Source organism: Rattus rattus, chromosome 6, assembly GCF_011064425.1.
Source record: "Rattus rattus isolate New Zealand chromosome 6, Rrattus_CSIRO_v1, whole genome shotgun sequence".
NCBI classification, from domain to species: domain Eukaryota; kingdom Metazoa; phylum Chordata; class Mammalia; order Rodentia; family Muridae; genus Rattus; species Rattus rattus.
This window is the reverse complement of record NC_046159.1, coordinates 28,638,834-28,657,099: the sequence shown is the minus strand read 5'-3', so window position 1 is coordinate 28,657,099 and position 18,266 is coordinate 28,638,834. Positions and strand designations below refer to the sequence as shown.

General features: G+C 53.7%; 1 protein-coding gene across 1 annotated transcript in view; it reads left to right on the top strand.

Annotated features, from left to right (window-relative positions):
• Positions 1 to 17,090, top strand: part of Rasgef1a (RasGEF domain family member 1A) — an 81,378-nt gene extending 64,288 nt beyond the window's left edge. Inside the window, exons 2-13 of the mRNA XM_032905828.1 lie at positions 6,135 to 6,338; positions 8,088 to 8,210; positions 9,444 to 9,581; positions 10,301 to 10,522; positions 10,837 to 10,911; positions 11,274 to 11,366; positions 12,307 to 12,409; positions 12,487 to 12,566; positions 13,387 to 13,578; positions 14,367 to 14,490; positions 14,697 to 14,769; positions 15,374 to 17,090. Of these exons, the coding sequence (XP_032761719.1) occupies positions 6,141 to 6,338; positions 8,088 to 8,210; positions 9,444 to 9,581; positions 10,301 to 10,522; positions 10,837 to 10,911; positions 11,274 to 11,366; positions 12,307 to 12,409; positions 12,487 to 12,566; positions 13,387 to 13,578; positions 14,367 to 14,490; positions 14,697 to 14,769; positions 15,374 to 15,398 (1,446 nt within the window). The 5' untranslated portion in view covers positions 6,135 to 6,140 and the 3' untranslated portion in view covers positions 15,399 to 17,090. The remainder of the gene's footprint in view (positions 1 to 6,134; positions 6,339 to 8,087; positions 8,211 to 9,443; positions 9,582 to 10,300; positions 10,523 to 10,836; positions 10,912 to 11,273; positions 11,367 to 12,306; positions 12,410 to 12,486; positions 12,567 to 13,386; positions 13,579 to 14,366; positions 14,491 to 14,696; positions 14,770 to 15,373) is intronic.
• Positions 17,091 to 18,266: the final 1,176 nt, after the last annotated feature.

Sequence of the window (18,266 nt, the reverse complement as noted above, 5' to 3'; positions counted from 1 at the left end):
AGGGCCAGGGCTCTCTGTCCTTATCTGAGAAAGGAGCATCCTTCTGTGCTATAGGAGAGCCAGTTTTATGTGAGTCCAGTTACTTTGACGCCCAGCCCATGGCTTCCTCTGATTTCTAGTAATAGGATTTAAAAATTCAACGAGGTTGGCTGAGAGCTACTTCTACATTTCTTAGAATTTTCTAGAACCACAGACTCGAATCTGGGAAGGGCCCTGGAATTCCGAATGCGCTTGGCGATCCCCCGCCCCCCCTCGTGACAGTTCTTTCCTTCAGAGTTGTAGAGAGGATGCCTGACTCTTGATTACCAGCTGCAGGTAAAACTGGTTCCTTCTTAGGCCATTGCCCTACTCTCTGCTGAGATGGGGTTGGCTGTGTTTAAGGGCATCCACAGTTCTCCCCCTAGTGTCTCTGGGATGGAGAGTTGCACTTTATAAAAGACACTTGGGATGAGGTGTACTGGGAAGACTGCTGACCCTTGCCTCTTCTTGGGAAGGAACCTGCTAGAGAAAGTCAGTGTTAGAAGCAGGCAGCTGGGCCTCAGAAGTTCCAGGATCCAGAGCTGTCCTTTGGAACAGGCTTCACTGCCCCTCTCTATACCCCCTGCTGTTCCCATCTCCTGAAGGAAAATGCTCTGGTCCCAGCTAATCATTTAGAGCTTCACTCTGCTTACCCCATTCCCAAACTTACTGTCTAGAGCCTCTGAGGTATCAAGTTAAAGGCCGACGGGATAACAATAAGGGCGTGTTTCCTGAGAATATCCCCAAAGCATGCATACAGTCACAGGGTGGGGTGCAGACTCCGGGACAGGAGTGAGGGGGGCAGCCTGCAGTGACTTGACTCTGTCCTGAAGTCAGCAACTCTGCTTCCCCTGGGTCCCACTAGGCCGATTGTTAGCAGCCAGGGGCTAAGTCTTTAATGAGACCTCTGGAGGCCAAACCACACCCAGGCCTCCCCACTCTACCTAGCTCTTGTCCTCCATGGGTATCCTTAGTAGAGGAAGCAGGAAAAGCACACAAGAGAGGGAAAGAAAGGACAGCAGAATGACCCAGGCCGTTCACATCCAAGAGTGGATATGAAGAAGCCCCACACAGCATGTAGTGAGGTAAGGCGGTGCCTCTGGTCTGGACCCTTGGGTCTCCATTGCAGCAGCCAATCTCAGTTCCAGAACTCCCCCGAGGGGGCAGAGTCGCTTAGCCCATCTAGAGTTTATAAGTAGAGGGCAGTGTTCTCCAAACACAGCTTCTCCACTGTGGACGCAGTGTGACCTGTTGCCTCAGGCCCCTGCTTATAAGCCTTCCCACCAAGATAGACAGAACTGTTAACCGCGAGTTAAAGCAAGCCCGTTCTCATTTCAGCCCTGTTGCTCGGTATTTTATCTCAGCCAGCTAGGTCTGTGCTCTTGGAGCCAGAAGAGCACTAAAATCTCTGCCGGGACTGGAAGAGGGGACCTTCTTCACGATCTGTTGACCGCCTTGTCCTTCCGCAGGGTATCCTGCAGCTGTAGACAAACTGCTAACGCTCTGACTCTCTCGGCTCTGTCAGGTCCAGAGTCTCTCTGCCCTGGCTGCCTGCCACTGGGGTTGTGCTGTGCTCTGGCACATACCTGCCGGAAGCATCTCCGGGGTCATTATTCCTTCCCTGTACTGCAGCCTGCCCGGCTCACATCTCACTGGGCTTGTTCTGAGCTTGAAGCCATCCTTTATGTACCCCACTACTACACTTCCCGCGGTCGGCTGGCCGTGCTGCAGTCTGCGGCTGCGGGGGTCCCGAGGTTTACAAAGACGCAATGATTACTCCCATCAACAGCTGGGGGAAGCTGGCTCTCCGCTAGGTGTGCTAGGTGTGCTAGATGTGCTAGGTGTGCTAGGTGTGCTAGGTGTGCTAGGTGTGCTAGGTGTGCTAGGTGTGCTAGGTGTGCTAGGTGTGCTAGGTGTGCTAGGTGTGCTAGGTGTGCTAGGTGTGCGGCTCCTCACCCTCCCTGTTCCGGATGTTGGAAGGGCACGGGAGAGGAACAAGGACTGCTCTCTTCCAGGCCCAGATCCCCAGAGCTGAAGCAGAGGCCTGTGTGTGAGCGCTCCATTGGGGAGTGTGGTCCCGGGGGAGCATCAGGCCTCGTGCAGAGATGGGAGAATGTTTGCACACCACAGGGTGTCTTTGACAGAGCTCCTTGAAGTGCTTGACTAACTGGAGTGAGGGGCGGAGCTTCCTTACTGGTCACTGCATAAGAGGCTTAGACATTCCTTGGCCTCACCTGTAGCCACCCCAGACTCTGGTATGCACATGCCAGAATGGGTGTGCTAGTCCCCTGCCTCAGCGAGAGCTTCGGTGTGTACAGATGGCTCTGTGGCCTTAGGTCAGAGGCCATGGTCAGAATCAGGAAGAACCAGTGAACACATCACAGGTCACGTGGCCATATCTGGTACTGCCCCGGGAACACACACATTCTCCTTTTCATCTTCTGACTTAGCCCCACATGACCCTACTGGGAGGAGGAATAAGAAACCCGCCTGGTTAGGTCTGAGGGAACAGGCGTGGAGAGGCTAGAGGTGACAGGGCCCAGAGGTTTTATCACAGATGTGGAGACGGAGAACATATTCTTGAATCCATAGGCCAAGCTCTCTCTCCCATGTCCTGGGCCTAGGACCTGCAGTGACAGGAGAAAGCTTAGGGAAATGGGGGCTGGATGGTCAGAGGTGGGGTGTAGACCTGACCGAGACACCATCCCAAGGCAGTGCCTTCCTTGCTGGGCCCAGGAGGGGCAGCACGCATGGGTCTGGCGGCAAGGCCCCCACGAGCTGCTTCTTGACCAGGAAGGAGCAGGAGACCACTGAGCAGGCACCGAGGTCGAGCCTTGAGGGAAGAAAAAGGCTGTGCAGAGGTAGTGGCAGGGGAGCTGGGAAGAGGCAACAGGGTAGTGACAGGAAGCTCCTAGACCTGCTCCATTTGGCTGTCTTGTCTCTGGCCAGTTGGCCAGCCTGCAGCTCATCCATGTCAGTGGCTTCTTTCCTCACTTCTGCTAGGCAGCCCCCACCCTGAAGGTCTCTGTAGTTCCAAAGGCACAGGGTATGGTCTGCTCACCCAGCCTCACCAGGAGAACTCTGCCCACGTTGGGAGGTTACCTTCCTCAGTGGTGGCTCCACAGAGCTAGATAAACCCAGGTGTCGAAACCAGTTCCTTCCCTCTGGGCAGGAGAGACCCTTCTGGTAGCCCTGCAGCCTGGATCCCTGGACCTGCCCTCATGTCACCCGGCTTGATGTGGGAATCGAAAAAGCTTTAGCGACTGTCAGCAAGGAGACAGTGAGTCACTTGGATGTCTGGCTGCAAGGTGCTTTACGGAGTTGATTAGGTCTGTAATTAGAAGGCGCTTGTTTTCTTGCTTGAATAGAGAGGAAGGGGGGAGGAGCTGTAAAGCCGGCTAGGTACAGCCTGTTCCCCATGCATGTAAGGACTGCAGTGTGGCCCAGTATAACTTCTTTTGGATTAAGGGCAGAGGAAAAGATGGGCCTCAGAAAGCAGCCCACTCCGGGGGAGTGGGCTATCCTAGTCCCTCTGGCTGGCCTGGGGGACTTCCTGCGTCCTCTGGAATGGTTGCAGCCTCACTGGGGGTCTGGGTCTGCCTTGCAGGGGACTTCCTGATGCTCCTTTGCACCTGGACAACTTCAGAAAATGCCAGTGCCAAGTTTGTCCCCGGATGGCTTGAGAGCTGAGTAGGGTGGCTTTGAGACGTCTCTGCTATGTATAGCCACAGTGGTGGGAACCTCATTTAGCTGGCACAAGACATTGGAGGCTGGAATGTGCAGGAGGCTGGGTACAGATTCCCTGGCCTTCTGTTTGCCTGCACAAGAGACACCCCTGTGTCTTGGTCAGGGGCAGGTTCTCGGTGATCCAGGCCCGGAACAAGATCTTGAATTTTGACAAGACTAGGTGCCAGCAACCACATTTACTATTCACAGAGAATCCTTGCAGGGTGGACGCCCTGTGTCATTGGTGCACATGTGACATGTAAGTGACACCAATCAGTGGCATCTGCGGTGCAGGTGATGGGGGCCTAGCGCTGACACTTTATTGTTTCGGCTTCCTAGCAGACTTCGGAAGCAACACTTCCACTGCCCCGAGGTTCCCAACTCAAGCCTTTCTCCTCCTGCCTTTGCTGCATCCTGGCCTCCCCTTGTCTGTGAGACCGGTAGCTGTGACTTGACCTCTGTGTGAGCTTTCAGGGAAGAGTAGAATGCCAGTACAGAGTCGATGGGATGACTCGGTGCTACCACTTACTGTCATTTACAACACTAAGTGTTAGCTTTTGCCCTGTGTCCCCTCCAAGTGATTCCTGCAGACTTCAGATTCTCACGGTGGGGTAGCCTTTGGGGAACTGTGCCTGCCCCAAGGACTCCTACTGGTTCTGCAGGCCTCTCTCCTCGAAGGTAGCAAACCTCGCTGTCCCCTGTGTAGCAGCAGAATCACAGAATATTGAGACCCATGCGGCCTCCACCTGGCCTTGGTTCTCCCAGCAGACTGAATATGGCAGCCTTCGCAAGGGACTCGACAGAGGCCATATGAGTTAGTGGGAAGTTAGAGCAGATCCTGCCCTTGCCCTTACTGTCAGTAACACCTGTCCAGAGCCCTACTGGCTCTGTAGAGATAAAACTCCAGTGGTGTGGAATGTGGAGGTGCTATTAGCCAAGGCTTTTCTATCTGTCAGTCACCTTTTGAATGTTCAGAACCATGTGAACATGAGCTCCACCCTAGCCTCTGTGAGACTTGAAGACCAGCAGGACCACTGTGGGTGACAAGAGCCCACCACAACCAACCAGTGTTGTCTGACTGTGAAGTTGGTCACCAAGTACCGTGCTGGGCCTGTGGAAGGACCCAAGAGTCAATGTACAGCCTCTTCTGGCCTTGGGGGTTGGCTGAAGAAGAGGGCAGGGAGGCTTCCTGGAGATGGAGCACTCAGACTGCTCTTGGTAGTCTTAGGATTTCTTTTCTCGAAGTCTACCTCAGTTTTGTGGTCTGAAAACTGAAGGCTTTTTCTTAAGTCAGGGGCTTGCAGGCTTGATGTAGAGATCCCTGGCAAACTTCCTGGGGCAAAGGATCCAGCTCGCCCCTGTGTTTCTGATGCAGCAGAGCCAGGCTGTGTCTGAAAATATTGTGTACCTAACTCGTGTACCTAACCCCAGCCGTGGGGCTGCTGACTACCTGAACTTTAAGGGGTACATTACAGTATGGGCTCCTCTCTGCTTGTTTTGGGAGTTTTCTTGAGTTCCCATACTCACAGCAAATGATTTTTTTTTCTAAGAATTACAAGGAAACCGCAGGTTTCTCTCTCAGCCATCCAGAGTAGGCAGTCCCAGGATGCAGTTCCACCAGGATGCAGCCCTGCCTGCTTTAGCACCAATTCACTGTCCAGATGCCAGTTACAAATGTTCCCTAGACCCTGTCTGTTACTCTGTGTTGTGATGGTACATGGTGCAGGCTTGACAGCTCTTCAAAGTATCCAAGGTCAGTTCCATCCCCCCTCATCTGCTGTTACTTGGCCAGACAAGCCTTCCCAGTGAACCATCGAAACCAAATAACCATCTTCCAAACGCCTCTCTTGCTGTATCTCTTAGCTCCTCTGCTTAGAGCAGACTCCAAGCTCTTACATCATCATTGTCACTGTCAGCGTCAGCATACACAGATTAGCCCAACCCTCAGATTACTGCCCCTGCTAATCCCTTAACCTCTCCATGCATCAGCCTCAGAAGCTGGCCTCTGCTGCCCTGTGGGAGTTCCTTGGCTCTCCTCAGGAGTCGCATAGCTAGTGATCAACAGTTACACATATCTATCATCTACCCTCCGTCACTTCAGCTGTCTTGACCACAGACTCCTCTACTTGCTCTTGAGTTTAGCCTCCTGCTGGGTACAATCCCAGGAGGCCTGTGATTGGGGTACGGAGAACCTACACTGAGTGAGGGCCTCTGGAGTGAGATCTAGCATGCAAGGAGCAGGTGGTAAAGAAATTCTCATCAGAGCTGCAGTGTCGGGGGGAGCACCAAGCTGCCCAAGCTCCACTCCTTGGGGCTTCTAGTCAGCCGTGCATGCACATAGATATATTGCCACCTGGGATATATCTTATACCCTCGTTCTTCTTTCCCAGGAAGCTATGCCCCAGACATCTGTGGTCTTCTCCGGCATCCTTGGGCCCAACTGTAACAGACCGGTGCAGCCTGGCATGGGGGAAAGAGGAGGTGGGGCCAGCAGCGGCTCCAAGGACCTCATTTTTCAAGATGGACGCCTCACTTCCGGGTCCTTGGAGGCCTTGATGGAGCACCTGGTCCCGACGGTGGACTATTATCCTGATGTGAGTGGCTAAGACCTGAGGGAGCTGGAGCAGTGGCAAGTAAAAGGGAGGGGAAATCTGGGCTCCAAAGAAGGCCTGCTTCTGGGAGAGAAGGGAGGCCCAGATGGGGCTATAGAGTTAGACAGAGCGGGGAGGGATGGGTGGGTGGCAGGGCCAGTACTGCCTGCTGGGCCTTCAACCTTCTACTGTGCACATAAAAGCTGAACTAACTTCCCTCTGCCCCAAGTAGATAAAATTAGGGAGCACACATCGGAAACAGAGGTATACACAGGTCCCGCCCCTGGAGGAAGGGAAGGCCAGCATCAGAGTCCTGTGACCTGGTAGCCCAGATTACTTCCTAGAGCTCATCCTGAGCTGAGAAGCATGGATTCCCAGGGAAGAAGAGCCACCCCTTCTCTGAGGCATGGGGATTCGGGAGCCTTTCCCTGCATGTCCAAAGCCTTCTTCCTCACCTCAAGATGGCATCGGGCATTCTGGGAACAGAGAAGGCAGTCTCTTGTCACGTTTGGCTCTCCTTCCACCTCTGATGGCTCTGAGCCATCTCTCCAGCCTCTCTTTGGGCACTTGGCTTCTCTGTCTAGGAAGGCACCTTTGCCCTCCCTGGGCTCCGGGAGGACAAGCCTTCTCTGTCCTTCCTTCCTTCCCTCCATCCATTCTATACGCCCTGTCAAGGACTAGTTAGGGCTGACTATAGTTCTGGTGGTACAGAATGGGTGGTGAGAGACTGGGACAGAGGAAGCCTAGGTCCAGAAGAAACCCATGGCAGGGCCACAGTCCCTTAGCCCCAACTGCTATGAATCCGTGATCTTGAACCAAAGCAAGGAAAGAGCCCCGGATGGGCTATCACAGAGGATTCTAGCCTGCTACTACTCAGCTAGTTCTCAGAACGTTGTGCCCTGGGATGCCCCTTACAGGTTCCCAGGATGGGGCAGCAGGTCAGGAAGTAGAGCGGGGTGTCCGGCAGAGCATTGGGTGGTCTTCAGAGTTTCTGATCTTCCCTCCTTGTACAACTGCTGAGCAAACCGTAAGAACATTCCAGAAGATCTCTACTGCTTGTGGAGTGGAGCTAAGAGCCCAGGATGTGACCCTAATATGCTCTTCATTACAATCATATGGGGTGTCTGAGCACTGACACTGTTCACCCCAGGACAGGTCACAGGAAGTTTGCAGGGTCAGAGGAACACCTAGTGTCACAGGGAGGGCTACCTCCCGTAGCCTTGCACACCCCTGTGACACGAACATGTCCTGCTTCAGGCCGCGTGCACCCTCTGCTGACTAAGCCCAGCTGGCCTCAGATTGGAGCAAGTAAATTCCTGTCCTGTGACTTTGGAGAAGGGGCCTAGGGACCTAGGCTGCCCAGCTTACATCAGCCAAATGGGGGTAGACCCAGGCCCAAGCGGGATAGAATCCCTCAGAGGACTCCAACCTGCAGTGCCACCTCCCCATGGGCAGGAGCCTATGAAGATCTTGTAAGAACAGACTCATGGAAGACACAAGTCATGAGAACCATTGGTCACAGGTTGTCACCTAAGCAACCTGGCAACAGGCCTGGAGGGCCACTCTCCCCCATTTTGGGGCAGGACAGAGGGTACTGGAGAATTCCAACAGAGCCGTGCCTCTTAAGTGTGCAGACCTAGCGATAGAAAGAAACAAGGTTGTACACGTGTAGGCAGAGAAGCCGGGCCAAGTACAGCCAGGCACACCCACGGGAATGCTCTGGTCACCATCCACCCTCTCTCCTTCCTCCAGCGGACATACATCTTCACGTTTCTCCTGAGTTCACGGGTCTTCATGCCCCCTCATGACCTTCTGGCTCGAGTAGGGCAGATCTGCCTGGAGCAGAGGCAACAGCTAGAGGCTGGGCCCGAGAAGGTAAGCCACTGAAGGGGTGATGGTCCTTTGTCTTCTAGGTTGAAGAGGGGTGGTGAATAGAGAAGGTGGGCAGGGTACGAGTGGGTCAGCCTGGAGGCCCGGTACAGGCAGAGCTGCTCTGCCCTGCAGCACCCCTGAGGAGTGGCCGCTCAGGCCTAAAGGTGCAACACTAGAACTCAGCTGCTGGGATTTAGAGCTGGTGCCAGGCTTGTACCCTCCCCGGGGCGAGGGCCCACAGACAGCTGGCTTCCTATCAGTGCCAGGTTCCCTGAAATGAGGTTATACAGCAAAGGCACCAGAGGAGGGTCTAAGTCACTTCAGTCACTGCTACCTTTGTGGGGGCTGTGCCTTTAGGATAGCAACTGCTCACATAGGCACGTTCGGTAGTCCCAGTGGTCCTTCAGGATTGAGACATTTGGGCAGGAAGCCACCATTACTCTGATGCCCTGGAGGTCAGATGCCTGGGCCAGTATCCGCTGGCCCCAGTGTCCAGGCCAGGTGCTAGGCTAGGCTGAGCCGGGCGAGGTCTCATGAGCCTGCAGGCTGGGTCTGAGGAGAGTGGGTCCTCACTGCAGTAGGGATCTTGAAGCAGACACTATGGTTTGGTTTGGGCAGCGGCGATGATGCTAAACCAATTAGGGCCTGGAAGTAGTCATGGCGGTGCCAGAGGGCTTTGGCCTGTGTGGGCACAGTTGAGTCTCTTGAGTTTCTCTGATTTCCTCCCTGAGGCAGAGGCTACCCAGGCATTTTGAGCAGAATAAACAGCCTTCCCCAGCATACCAGCCACCCCACCCCGGAACCCAGCCCTGTAGCCCTGTGTTTGGCTTCCTCCTCAGGGCTGTACCTCCTCCCAGTACCTGCCAAACTCGCCTTTGGCAGAGAGGGGCAGAGCAGTTTTGCGTCTACTGTGATCCTTCTTGGCTGGGTGCTTTTTAATGGGCCATGTTTAACCATTGCAAGTAGAATTGTTTTCTGTCGTGGTGGTAGTGCGTTTTGTTTTTGAAAGTGAATTTAAGTGAAAAAGTCCACTTCAGGGAAGTAAGAGGCAAATGCGGGCCACACACTCTGGTGTAGCCACAGCAGCACCTCACGTGCACACGGGGGCTGTGTGCCCAGCACAGGCCCTGGGGAGGGCATGGCGCTAAAGTAAGGGGCAAGCTCTCAACCTCTTACTGTTGGCGTTGTATGGTCTCCTCTGACTTGGGGGGTCTCGCACATCCCGCACTGTCCCAGGCCAAGCTGAAGTCCTTCTCTACCAAGATTGTGCAACTGTTGAAGGAGTGGACGGAGGCCTTCCCTTACGACTTCCAGGATGAGAAGGCCATGGCGGAGCTCAAGGCCATCGCACACCGCGTCACTCAGTGTGATGAGGTGAGGTCCTCTCTTGGTCCTTGGCCAGGCTGCTTGGGTGTTTTATTGGGGGACAGTTTCTACAGGGATATCCTCATATATAGTCTCTTTCCTTGGGACTTCCAAGAGGGTAGCATGCACAGGCAATAGCTTAGCAAGGCCAGCAATGGGCAAGATGAATCTGTGTCATCCTAACAATTGCCATGGCTCTGCCCCTGCCTGTGGCACCCCCATGCCTTTGTAGGATCTATCTGTCTGCTCTTCCCTGCTCCCAGACTTGCCTTGGCCTTGGCAGAAACAGAAGTTGAGAAGCTGCATGGCCTCTCCCCAGGGTGGAGAACCCTGTGCTTAGCAGCTCCTGTTTGCTGGGTAGGGAAGCCTGGAGAGAGATTCTTGAGAGGCCAGTGAGCCTAGGATACCCCACCCAGGGAGAAAACCCTTCTTGGGGTGTCTTCAGCAACTATCCTGACAACCTCTGGGAAAGTTGCTTTCCAGACCCATGAACCAAGCTCTAGCCCTTCCTTCTGCCCCCTCCGCTGGCAGGACAGTCCGCTATACCCTTCCTTTTCTGCAGTCCCAGGGAGCCGCTCTGGGCCTAAAGGTGTACTTAGGTCTGGATAGGTGGGTCAGAGTTGAAGGTCAGGTATAGCTCTAGACTTGAGATGGGGCTCTTGTGTGGTGGTGGTGGTGGCCTTGTTGTCAATCTTCTCCAGCACCTGATGCAGCCCTGACCCTCACAGGAGAACGGCACAGTGAAGAAAGCCATTACCCAAATGATACAAAGTCTGCTGCTGTCCCTGGCTGCCCGAAGTCAGCTCCAAGAGCTGCGGGAGAAGCTCCGGTCACCAGTTGTGGACAAAGGGCCTGTCCTTAAGGCCAAGCCACCAGCCGCCCAGAAAGACATCCTGGGTGTGTGTAGCGACCCCCTGGTGCTGGCCCAGCAGCTGACTCACATCGAACTGGTCAGTGCTGCTGCATGCTCCCGCATTGTATGGAGTGGGGTCGGGCCACACTTGGCATTGCTTAGGCGGTGGTGCTGCAAGGATGCCTCTCTGCTGGTCAGTCTGGGCCGTGCTAGGGAAGCTGGCTTGCTAGCTCTGGCCTTAACTGTTGCAGTCAGTTGTGTATTTATCCACCGGAGCAATGGGTACTTCTGTCTGGCGCTGGGTCTGTAAGAATGTGGCGTCCTTGTGTGAGTGGAAGGGGGAGGGTAGCACGGGCCTCTGTCACACTCCCTTGAAGCTCCGACCTCTCTCCTTGTTGTCCCCTGTTGAAGGAGCGGGTCAACAGTATCCGCCCTGAGGACCTGATGCAGATCATCAGCCACATGGACTCCTTGGACAATCACAGGGTACGTGTGGACACTCTGGGAGGCATGGCTGGTAGCTGGTCTAGCTGAGCCCGGCACTTGCACCCCAACATAGGCTGGGCCTTACCTAGTATGCGATATGCACTTTCGAGTACTGGATGTGCCACCCAATAGGTGTGGCTGTGGCCTTTCAGGGACTTAGCATGGAGCTTAGTGACAACTATACAGAGCGGTGCATCATGGGAGAAGCCAGTTTGGACCGATGAGTTAGTCTGTCAGAACGGCTGAGGAACATGTAGGCATGGTCCACGCCAAGCTTTGGCCTTGAGACTTGGCTAACCATGGTAACTGGCTTGTTCAAGCAGGGTCCCCAGGGCTCCCTGTGACACGCTTTGTCCCTCTAGTGCCGAGGAGACATGACTAAGACCTACAGTTTAGAAGCCTATGACAACTGGTTCAACTGCTTGAGCATGCTCGTGGCTACAGAGGTGTGCCGGGTAAGTTTCTGCCATAGCAGACCTGGGTAAGCCAGCCTCCCCGACCATCTCTGCAAGGCTGACTCCTGCCCCCACAGAACTCAAGTAAATGCACATGGTGTCCACTACCAGGATCTCAGCCTGCTCCTGCCAGCCGACTCATAGATACAACAACGATATCCAAGTCCCCATCTCTGGAGTGCTCTCCTTGTGTCCACAGCTACTGAGCTAATTAATTTCATTGTTCTCAGTCTGTGAGGCAGTGGATGAAGATGGAGCAGTGTTAGGATACACACAGACAGACATACAGACACACACACAGGCACACACACACACACACACACACACACACACACAGGCACACACACACACACACCACACAGGCAAACACACACACAGGCACACACACACCACACAGGCACACACACACACACACCCACACAGGCACACACACACACTCACACAGGCACACACCACACACACACACACAGGCACACACACACACACACACAGGCACACACACAGGCACACACCACACACACACACAGGCACACACACTCACAGGCACACACCACACAGGCACACACACTCCACACAGGCACACACCACACACACACACAGGCACACACACCACACAGGCACACACACAGGCACACACCACACACACACACACAGGCACACACACACACACACCCACACAGGCACACACACACACACACACACACACCACACAGGCACACACAGGCACACACACACACAGGCACACACACATACAGACACACACACACACACCCAGGCACACACACACACACACACACACACACACGCAAGATACACACACATTATATAGCCCCAGAAGATGCAGCCCCAGGCGTTTGGCAGTTAGGTCCAATGCCCTCCCTGCAGTCTTTGCCCAGTGGCCCCTTGGCGGTTCCATGCTGAGGCAGACCACTGTTTCCAGGTGGTAAAGAAGAAACACCGGACCCGGATGCTGGAGTTCTTCATTGATGTGGCCCGAGAGTGTTTCAATATTGGGAACTTCAACTCCATGATGGCCATCATATGTGAGTGTTCAGGCACAGGTGGGGCCGTTTCTGTCACCCATTCCCCCATGGCCTGACCTCTGCCCATGTCCCTCTAGCTGGCATGAACCTCAGTCCAGTGGCACGGCTGAAGAAAACGTGGTCCAAAGTCAAGACAGCCAAGTTTGATGTCTTGGAGGTACTGGTGTCTGACCCTCCCCCATCTCCTGCTGTCCAGAGGGTCCCGGGCAGCAGGGGGTGGGATCTTTCCTGTCACGGTTATGCAAATGGGGCTGGCCTCATTGGTGCTGGACACTCGAGCTCTCCTTGGCCCTGTTGCTTGGGATTCAACTCCTAAAGTGAGTGATAGCAAGAGCTTGAACCGAGTGATGCCGGCCACCGAGCAGTCACCGTCTCCCGATTCCGGGCCACCTATGTCCCCAGGGGCTGGCAGACAGGTCATCTGAAGCTCTGCATAGATGTATTTGGTCTCAGGCTACTTTGTGTTTAGAAAACACGGGTAGTTATGCCTCATGGAGCGGGCAAGGCCTGAGTGGTGTTGGTTTGAGAAGTGGAGCAAAGGAAGGCTCTAGAGCAGCACTTCTCGACCTTCCCGATGCTACAACCCTTTAACACAGTTCCTCATGCTGTGGTGACCCCAGCCATAAAACGGTTCCATTGCTTCTTCATAACTGTAATTTTGCTACTGTTATGAATTTAATGGAAACACCTGTGTTTTCTGATGGTCTTAGGCAACTCCTGTAAAAGGGTCAGTTGACCCCCAAAGGGGTCACGACCTACAGGTTGAGAAACACTGCTTTAAAGGAAGGACCAAGGACCCAGCAGGGTACTCAGGGCTGTACCGCTCCTGTATAGGTCTCCAAGTCCTGGGGGCTTGGGGGGGGGGCTTTGGGCCTTTCCTCCCCCTGCTGACTGCTGGGCCCCTAGGACTGTGCCCTCTCCGTTGCTGTCTCACAGTCCGCAGGGCAATCCTCACTCCATCTTCCCTGTGCCTGCAGCACCACATGGACCCCTCCAGCAACTTCTGCAACTACCGCACAGCCCTGCAGGGGGCGACGCAGAGGTCCCAGACAGCCAACAGCAGTCGCGAGAAGATTGTCATACCTGTGTTCAACCTCTTCGTTAAGGACATCTACTTTCTGCACAAAATCCACACCAACCACCTGCCCAGTGGGCACATTAACTTCAAAGTGAGCCCAGCCCCTTGAGGTGCCAGCGTGGGTGGGGCAGCCAGAGCTTTCCTGTAGCGCTATGGCCACCAGACAGTGGCTTTGTAGCAGGGGGTTAGTGTCCAAGTCCCGCCTGAGCTCTAGAAGGTCCTTCAGGACCAGATGAACCAGGAAGGGCTGCTGTTCACTCAGTCCTAAGGTGCAGCTCCTGTCTTTCTGGTGGGGACAGCAGATCTCGGAGCTTGTTACCACAGGGTCTGCATTTATCCAGGGTCCCAGTGCTGACTCCACTAAGGAGGCAGAGGAGAAGCCATCCTTAGGGACTTGGGGGTGAAGAGGGGCTTAGGTAAAGAAAGGACTGGAGCAGGATTCCAGAGAAACTGGAGAACAGAGCAAGTGTACCGTGGGAAGCGTAGGCACATTAACATTGAAGGTGGATACTGTGCATTCATACCAGTGCCCTGGTAAAGAAGCCTGTGGCTTGTTCTTCTGGTCGCTCCCGTGCTGGGTGTGACTGGGGAGTGCCTCAGGCTGGAGTGACAGAGGGGCCTTCTGGGTCCCCTGTGCAGGAGAGAGACAGGCCCTGCCATAGCCTAATTGCCTGTGCAGGGTTGCAAGACAGAGTGGCCTCAGGAATTTCTGCCATCTCTGATGCTCTACGAGCTGCCATAGTGGCAGCCAGGTCGGCACGCTCGTCTTCCTCCTTCTGGGCCTAACGACGTAAGCAGCAGACAGCTACAGCATCTAACTCAGAGGCTTTAAGTTTGTTCGTTCAGGTGAACCTACCGTTGGTGTTTTTGTCCTTTCAGAAATTTTGGGAAATCTCCAGACAGATCCATGAGTTCATGACGTGGACACGGGTAGAGTGTCCCTTTGAGAAGGACAAGAAGATTCAGAGTTACCTCCTCACGGCGCCCATCTACAGCGAGGAAGGTAAGGGCGTGTCTTTGACAGCTCACTCATCTCCCCAGGAGCACAACTGTTCCCTGCCCACCGGGGCTCATTGACCTTTTGAGGTGGCCCGAGAAGTCAGTCAGGGCCTAGTTAGAGCTCCTGGTCCTCTTGTCCTGGGCCCCCTGTGACCCTGGAAGGGCAACCCACCTATGGGGGTGCTGGCTCTCAGGGGCTCTCCTCCTCAGCTCTCTTCATCGCCTCCTTTGAAAGTGAAGGTCCTGAGAATCACATGGAGAAGGACAGCTGGAAGGCACTCAGGTAGGACATGCCAGGTACACCTGAGCCTGGGGAGGGAGAGGGTAGGGTGGGCCAGGTACACCTGAGCTGGGGAGGGAGAGGGTAGTGGGCCAGGTACACCTGAGCCTGGGGAGGGAGAAGGTGGGGTGGGCCAGGTACACCTGAGTCTGGGGAGGGAGAGGGTGGGAGGGCCAGGTTCACCTGAGCTGGAGAGGGAGAGGGTGGGGTGGGCCAGGTACACCTGAGCCTGGGGAGGGAGAGGGTGGGGTGGGCCAGGCACACCTGAGCCTGGGGAGGGAGAGGGTAGGGTGGGCCAGGTACACCTGAGCCTGGGGAGGGAGAGGGTAGAGGGTAGGGTGGGCCAGGTACACCTGAGCTGGGGAGAGAGAGGGTGGAGTGGGCCAGGTATACCTGAGTCTGGGGAGGGAGAGGGTAGGGTGGGCCAGGTACACCTGAGCTGAGGAGGGAGAGGGTGGGTGTGGCAGAAACAGATCTGGCCCTCCCAATGGCTGGTTTGATAAGATGCTGAAGACTGGGCTGGGCTGGGCTTTCTCCTCACAGAGATATGGGCTTGCCCTCTGCCTGCTCAGAGGAGCCTGAGGCAGCCCCTTCTGTCCACCTGCAGGACTACTCTCCTAAACAGAGCCTGAGGACGCAGCCTTCGGATGCCAGATGAAGGATAAAACACGAATCACGTTGAAGTTGTGATGGGTATAGGATAAGAGTGGCGAGGCCTCACTGGCTGGGGTCCATTTTGTATATAACTTTTATGACCAAGAAAACCGTAATTATCTCACGCATCAGCCTTCGGCGCTTACACAGTCCTCTCTTTTTTCTGTTGTTGTTGTTATTTATTTTAAACGGGGCAGGGCCCTGTTTTGGGGAGGGGCGGGAAAGAGTATCATGGGAGATGGTAACCATGGTAACATCTTATTCTAATGAAATGTAGATTTTTATTTTCTACTTTTGATGATTAACATCCTATAAAGAAAATTTAAAATAACCCAACCAAAACCAATGTGAGCCCTGCCTGCTCGGACGCCTCTCCAGCCAGTGTCTCTGATGTTGGGGTTAGTGCCTTAGAGGGTACTGGGGGTCCAGTCTTCCTGTTCCATTGTTGGAACTGAAGCCAACTCTGTCCTGTGCCACAAGGAGCCCACCCTCAGCAGCCTGGGCCACCAGGTTCCCACAGGAAGGGCTGGAGGGGCCAGGCTGTCTGGTGTGCACACTTCTGGAAGGGAACCTTTCCATAGGGCTTTCCAAAGTTTACATTTTCATTTTCCTTTTTCAGGGATTTATGGGGTTGGGAGGGGCAAGGGGACGCCTGACAGCATATTTTCTGTGAGAATATGTTTGGCAAATCGTTCTTCAATTGTGTTTTAGAAGAGGTTTAAAAAAAAAAATGCTGTGACGATCTCGGGAGAGCATTGTAGTGCTGTCAGTCTTCTGGGCGCGGAGGCGCTGCAAGGGAGAGCGCACAAAGCAGACTCGAGGATGGCAAAGCTGTGCCTGAAGCTGCTACACAAAGAGAAGGAAAAGAAAAATGGGTGTGTGGCACACAGCCTCCCCTCCCTGTGTAGGAGCCCCCTCCCCCCATGGGTAATCTGAAACTATCAGCCAGGCAGCCTCCACCACCCGGAGCACTTCCGGATTAAACTGCCCAACACAGAGCAGTGTACTTCTGATCCAAACAGGGAATTGGGGTTCATCTTTCCTGTCTGACTTCCTGGCGTGGACCCTGGGTCTTACGGATCAAGGGTGGGATGGCTCTGTCCCTCAGACAGCTGGAATATCTACACTGACTTGCTTGGCTTGGGTGGGAGCTGCCGGTCAAGAGGCCCAGTGTGGAATGGTTGGTCCCATTCCCAGAGCTTCGTTAGACAGCCTGGAGATGGCTGGCCAGGCCATCGGGAGGTGGGCGAAGTGGCCACCCTCAGCCTTGGGGAGCCGAGTAGCTACACTGTATTGTCACAGTGTGTTTGCACTTTTCAGACCTTCTAGCTGGTACAGGTTGTATATTGATGGATGGTACATATCGATTTGTTTGTGTCTTTGAGAGAGAGGCTGGAAGCTTGAGAATATATATTTGGAATATAATGTTCGAGCATTTTCTGTACATGTGTTAAGAGCCTTCAGTCCATGTGTGCTTCAGGGGTCACTGGTTCCAGTATCTTCTTGAGAAAGTGTCTACATTGCTATTTTACCGCCCCGATTTGATACATGCTCCATTCGATGTTTTGGTATTTGGAGTTGATCTCTGATATAAAGCTGTACCATATGCAGGATGTCAGTTGTGGTGTGACTGGATGTACTTGCATCAATAAAAGAACATGTTGCTCTTCTCCCTTGCCTGTGTGTGCTAAGGAGCCCGGAGTTAGGGAGGAGGTGGGAGGGACTGCAGGAATCCCTCAGCTTCAGCTGGTCAGAATCTCTTGTCCTGGTAAAGCACAAGTTTTACTTCCCGACTCTAGATTCAGATATATCACACAAAGGGGCCTGACAGAGTCTCCAGGGGATGCTCAAGCTTCCTTCTAGAACTTGACAAGCCACCTTTCCATATCTACATTATATTGGTGCTGATTTCAAGTTCCCACAATAGCTTATCAAGTTTCAAGTACTCCACGGCTCTCTGTCCCAAAACTCCAAAATCTTCTACCTCTCTCCCCAAAAAAGTCCAAGGCACAAAAGCCATATGGTCAGGTCCATCACAGCGACCCCACTCTTGGTACTGATTTCTGTCCTAGTTGGTTTTCCGTTGCTGCGATGAACAATGGGAACAAAACTTTGGTTTAAGTTGCACAGCAGCCTGCTTAGCACCTTGGACACTCTGACGTGTCCTATGCTGCTGTTTTGTTCAATTCATATTAGTCAGCATTGTCTACAGGAACAGAATCCATATGTATATGATATATTATATGTAATTACATATATTACTAACTGGCTTATGTTACAATAGTAACAATAATTTTCTCACACTGAGTGATTGTGAACCCAGTAATTATTTAACCCTCATCAGTCAGAGTAACGCCACAGTAGCTGTCACCCTGGGGAGGCCGACAAGCTAGTAGTTAAGTCCATGGATCTGGCTGTCTCAGCAGTCCCAGTCTGGCACATAAGACCTAGAATCTTCCGGGAGAGTCTCAGTCAATGATAGAAGCCTGGAAATATTGGAACTGATATCAGTGAAGGGACCGTCAGGAGCAATAATAGGTTTCTTTCTCTCCATCAGTGACGCAAAGATAAGCCAGATTCAACCAGATTAAAAACAGATAAATGCCGGTTTGCTAGGAGGCACCTCTCCATCTGGTTCACTGATCTCACAGGAGGAGGTAAGCATCTCGGCTCAGCAAGGGCATGTTCTAGACCTTAGGCGAGGAGTGATGACGTGCCAGCTAGGAGCTGGGACTGTGGTAAAACACGAAGCCCCTGGGCGGGCATTCTTGGGTGGATTGCCGGAAACGCAGAGACTGGGAGTGATGACTTATTAGCCTGGGGCTTTCTCCAAGCAGATGGGCAAG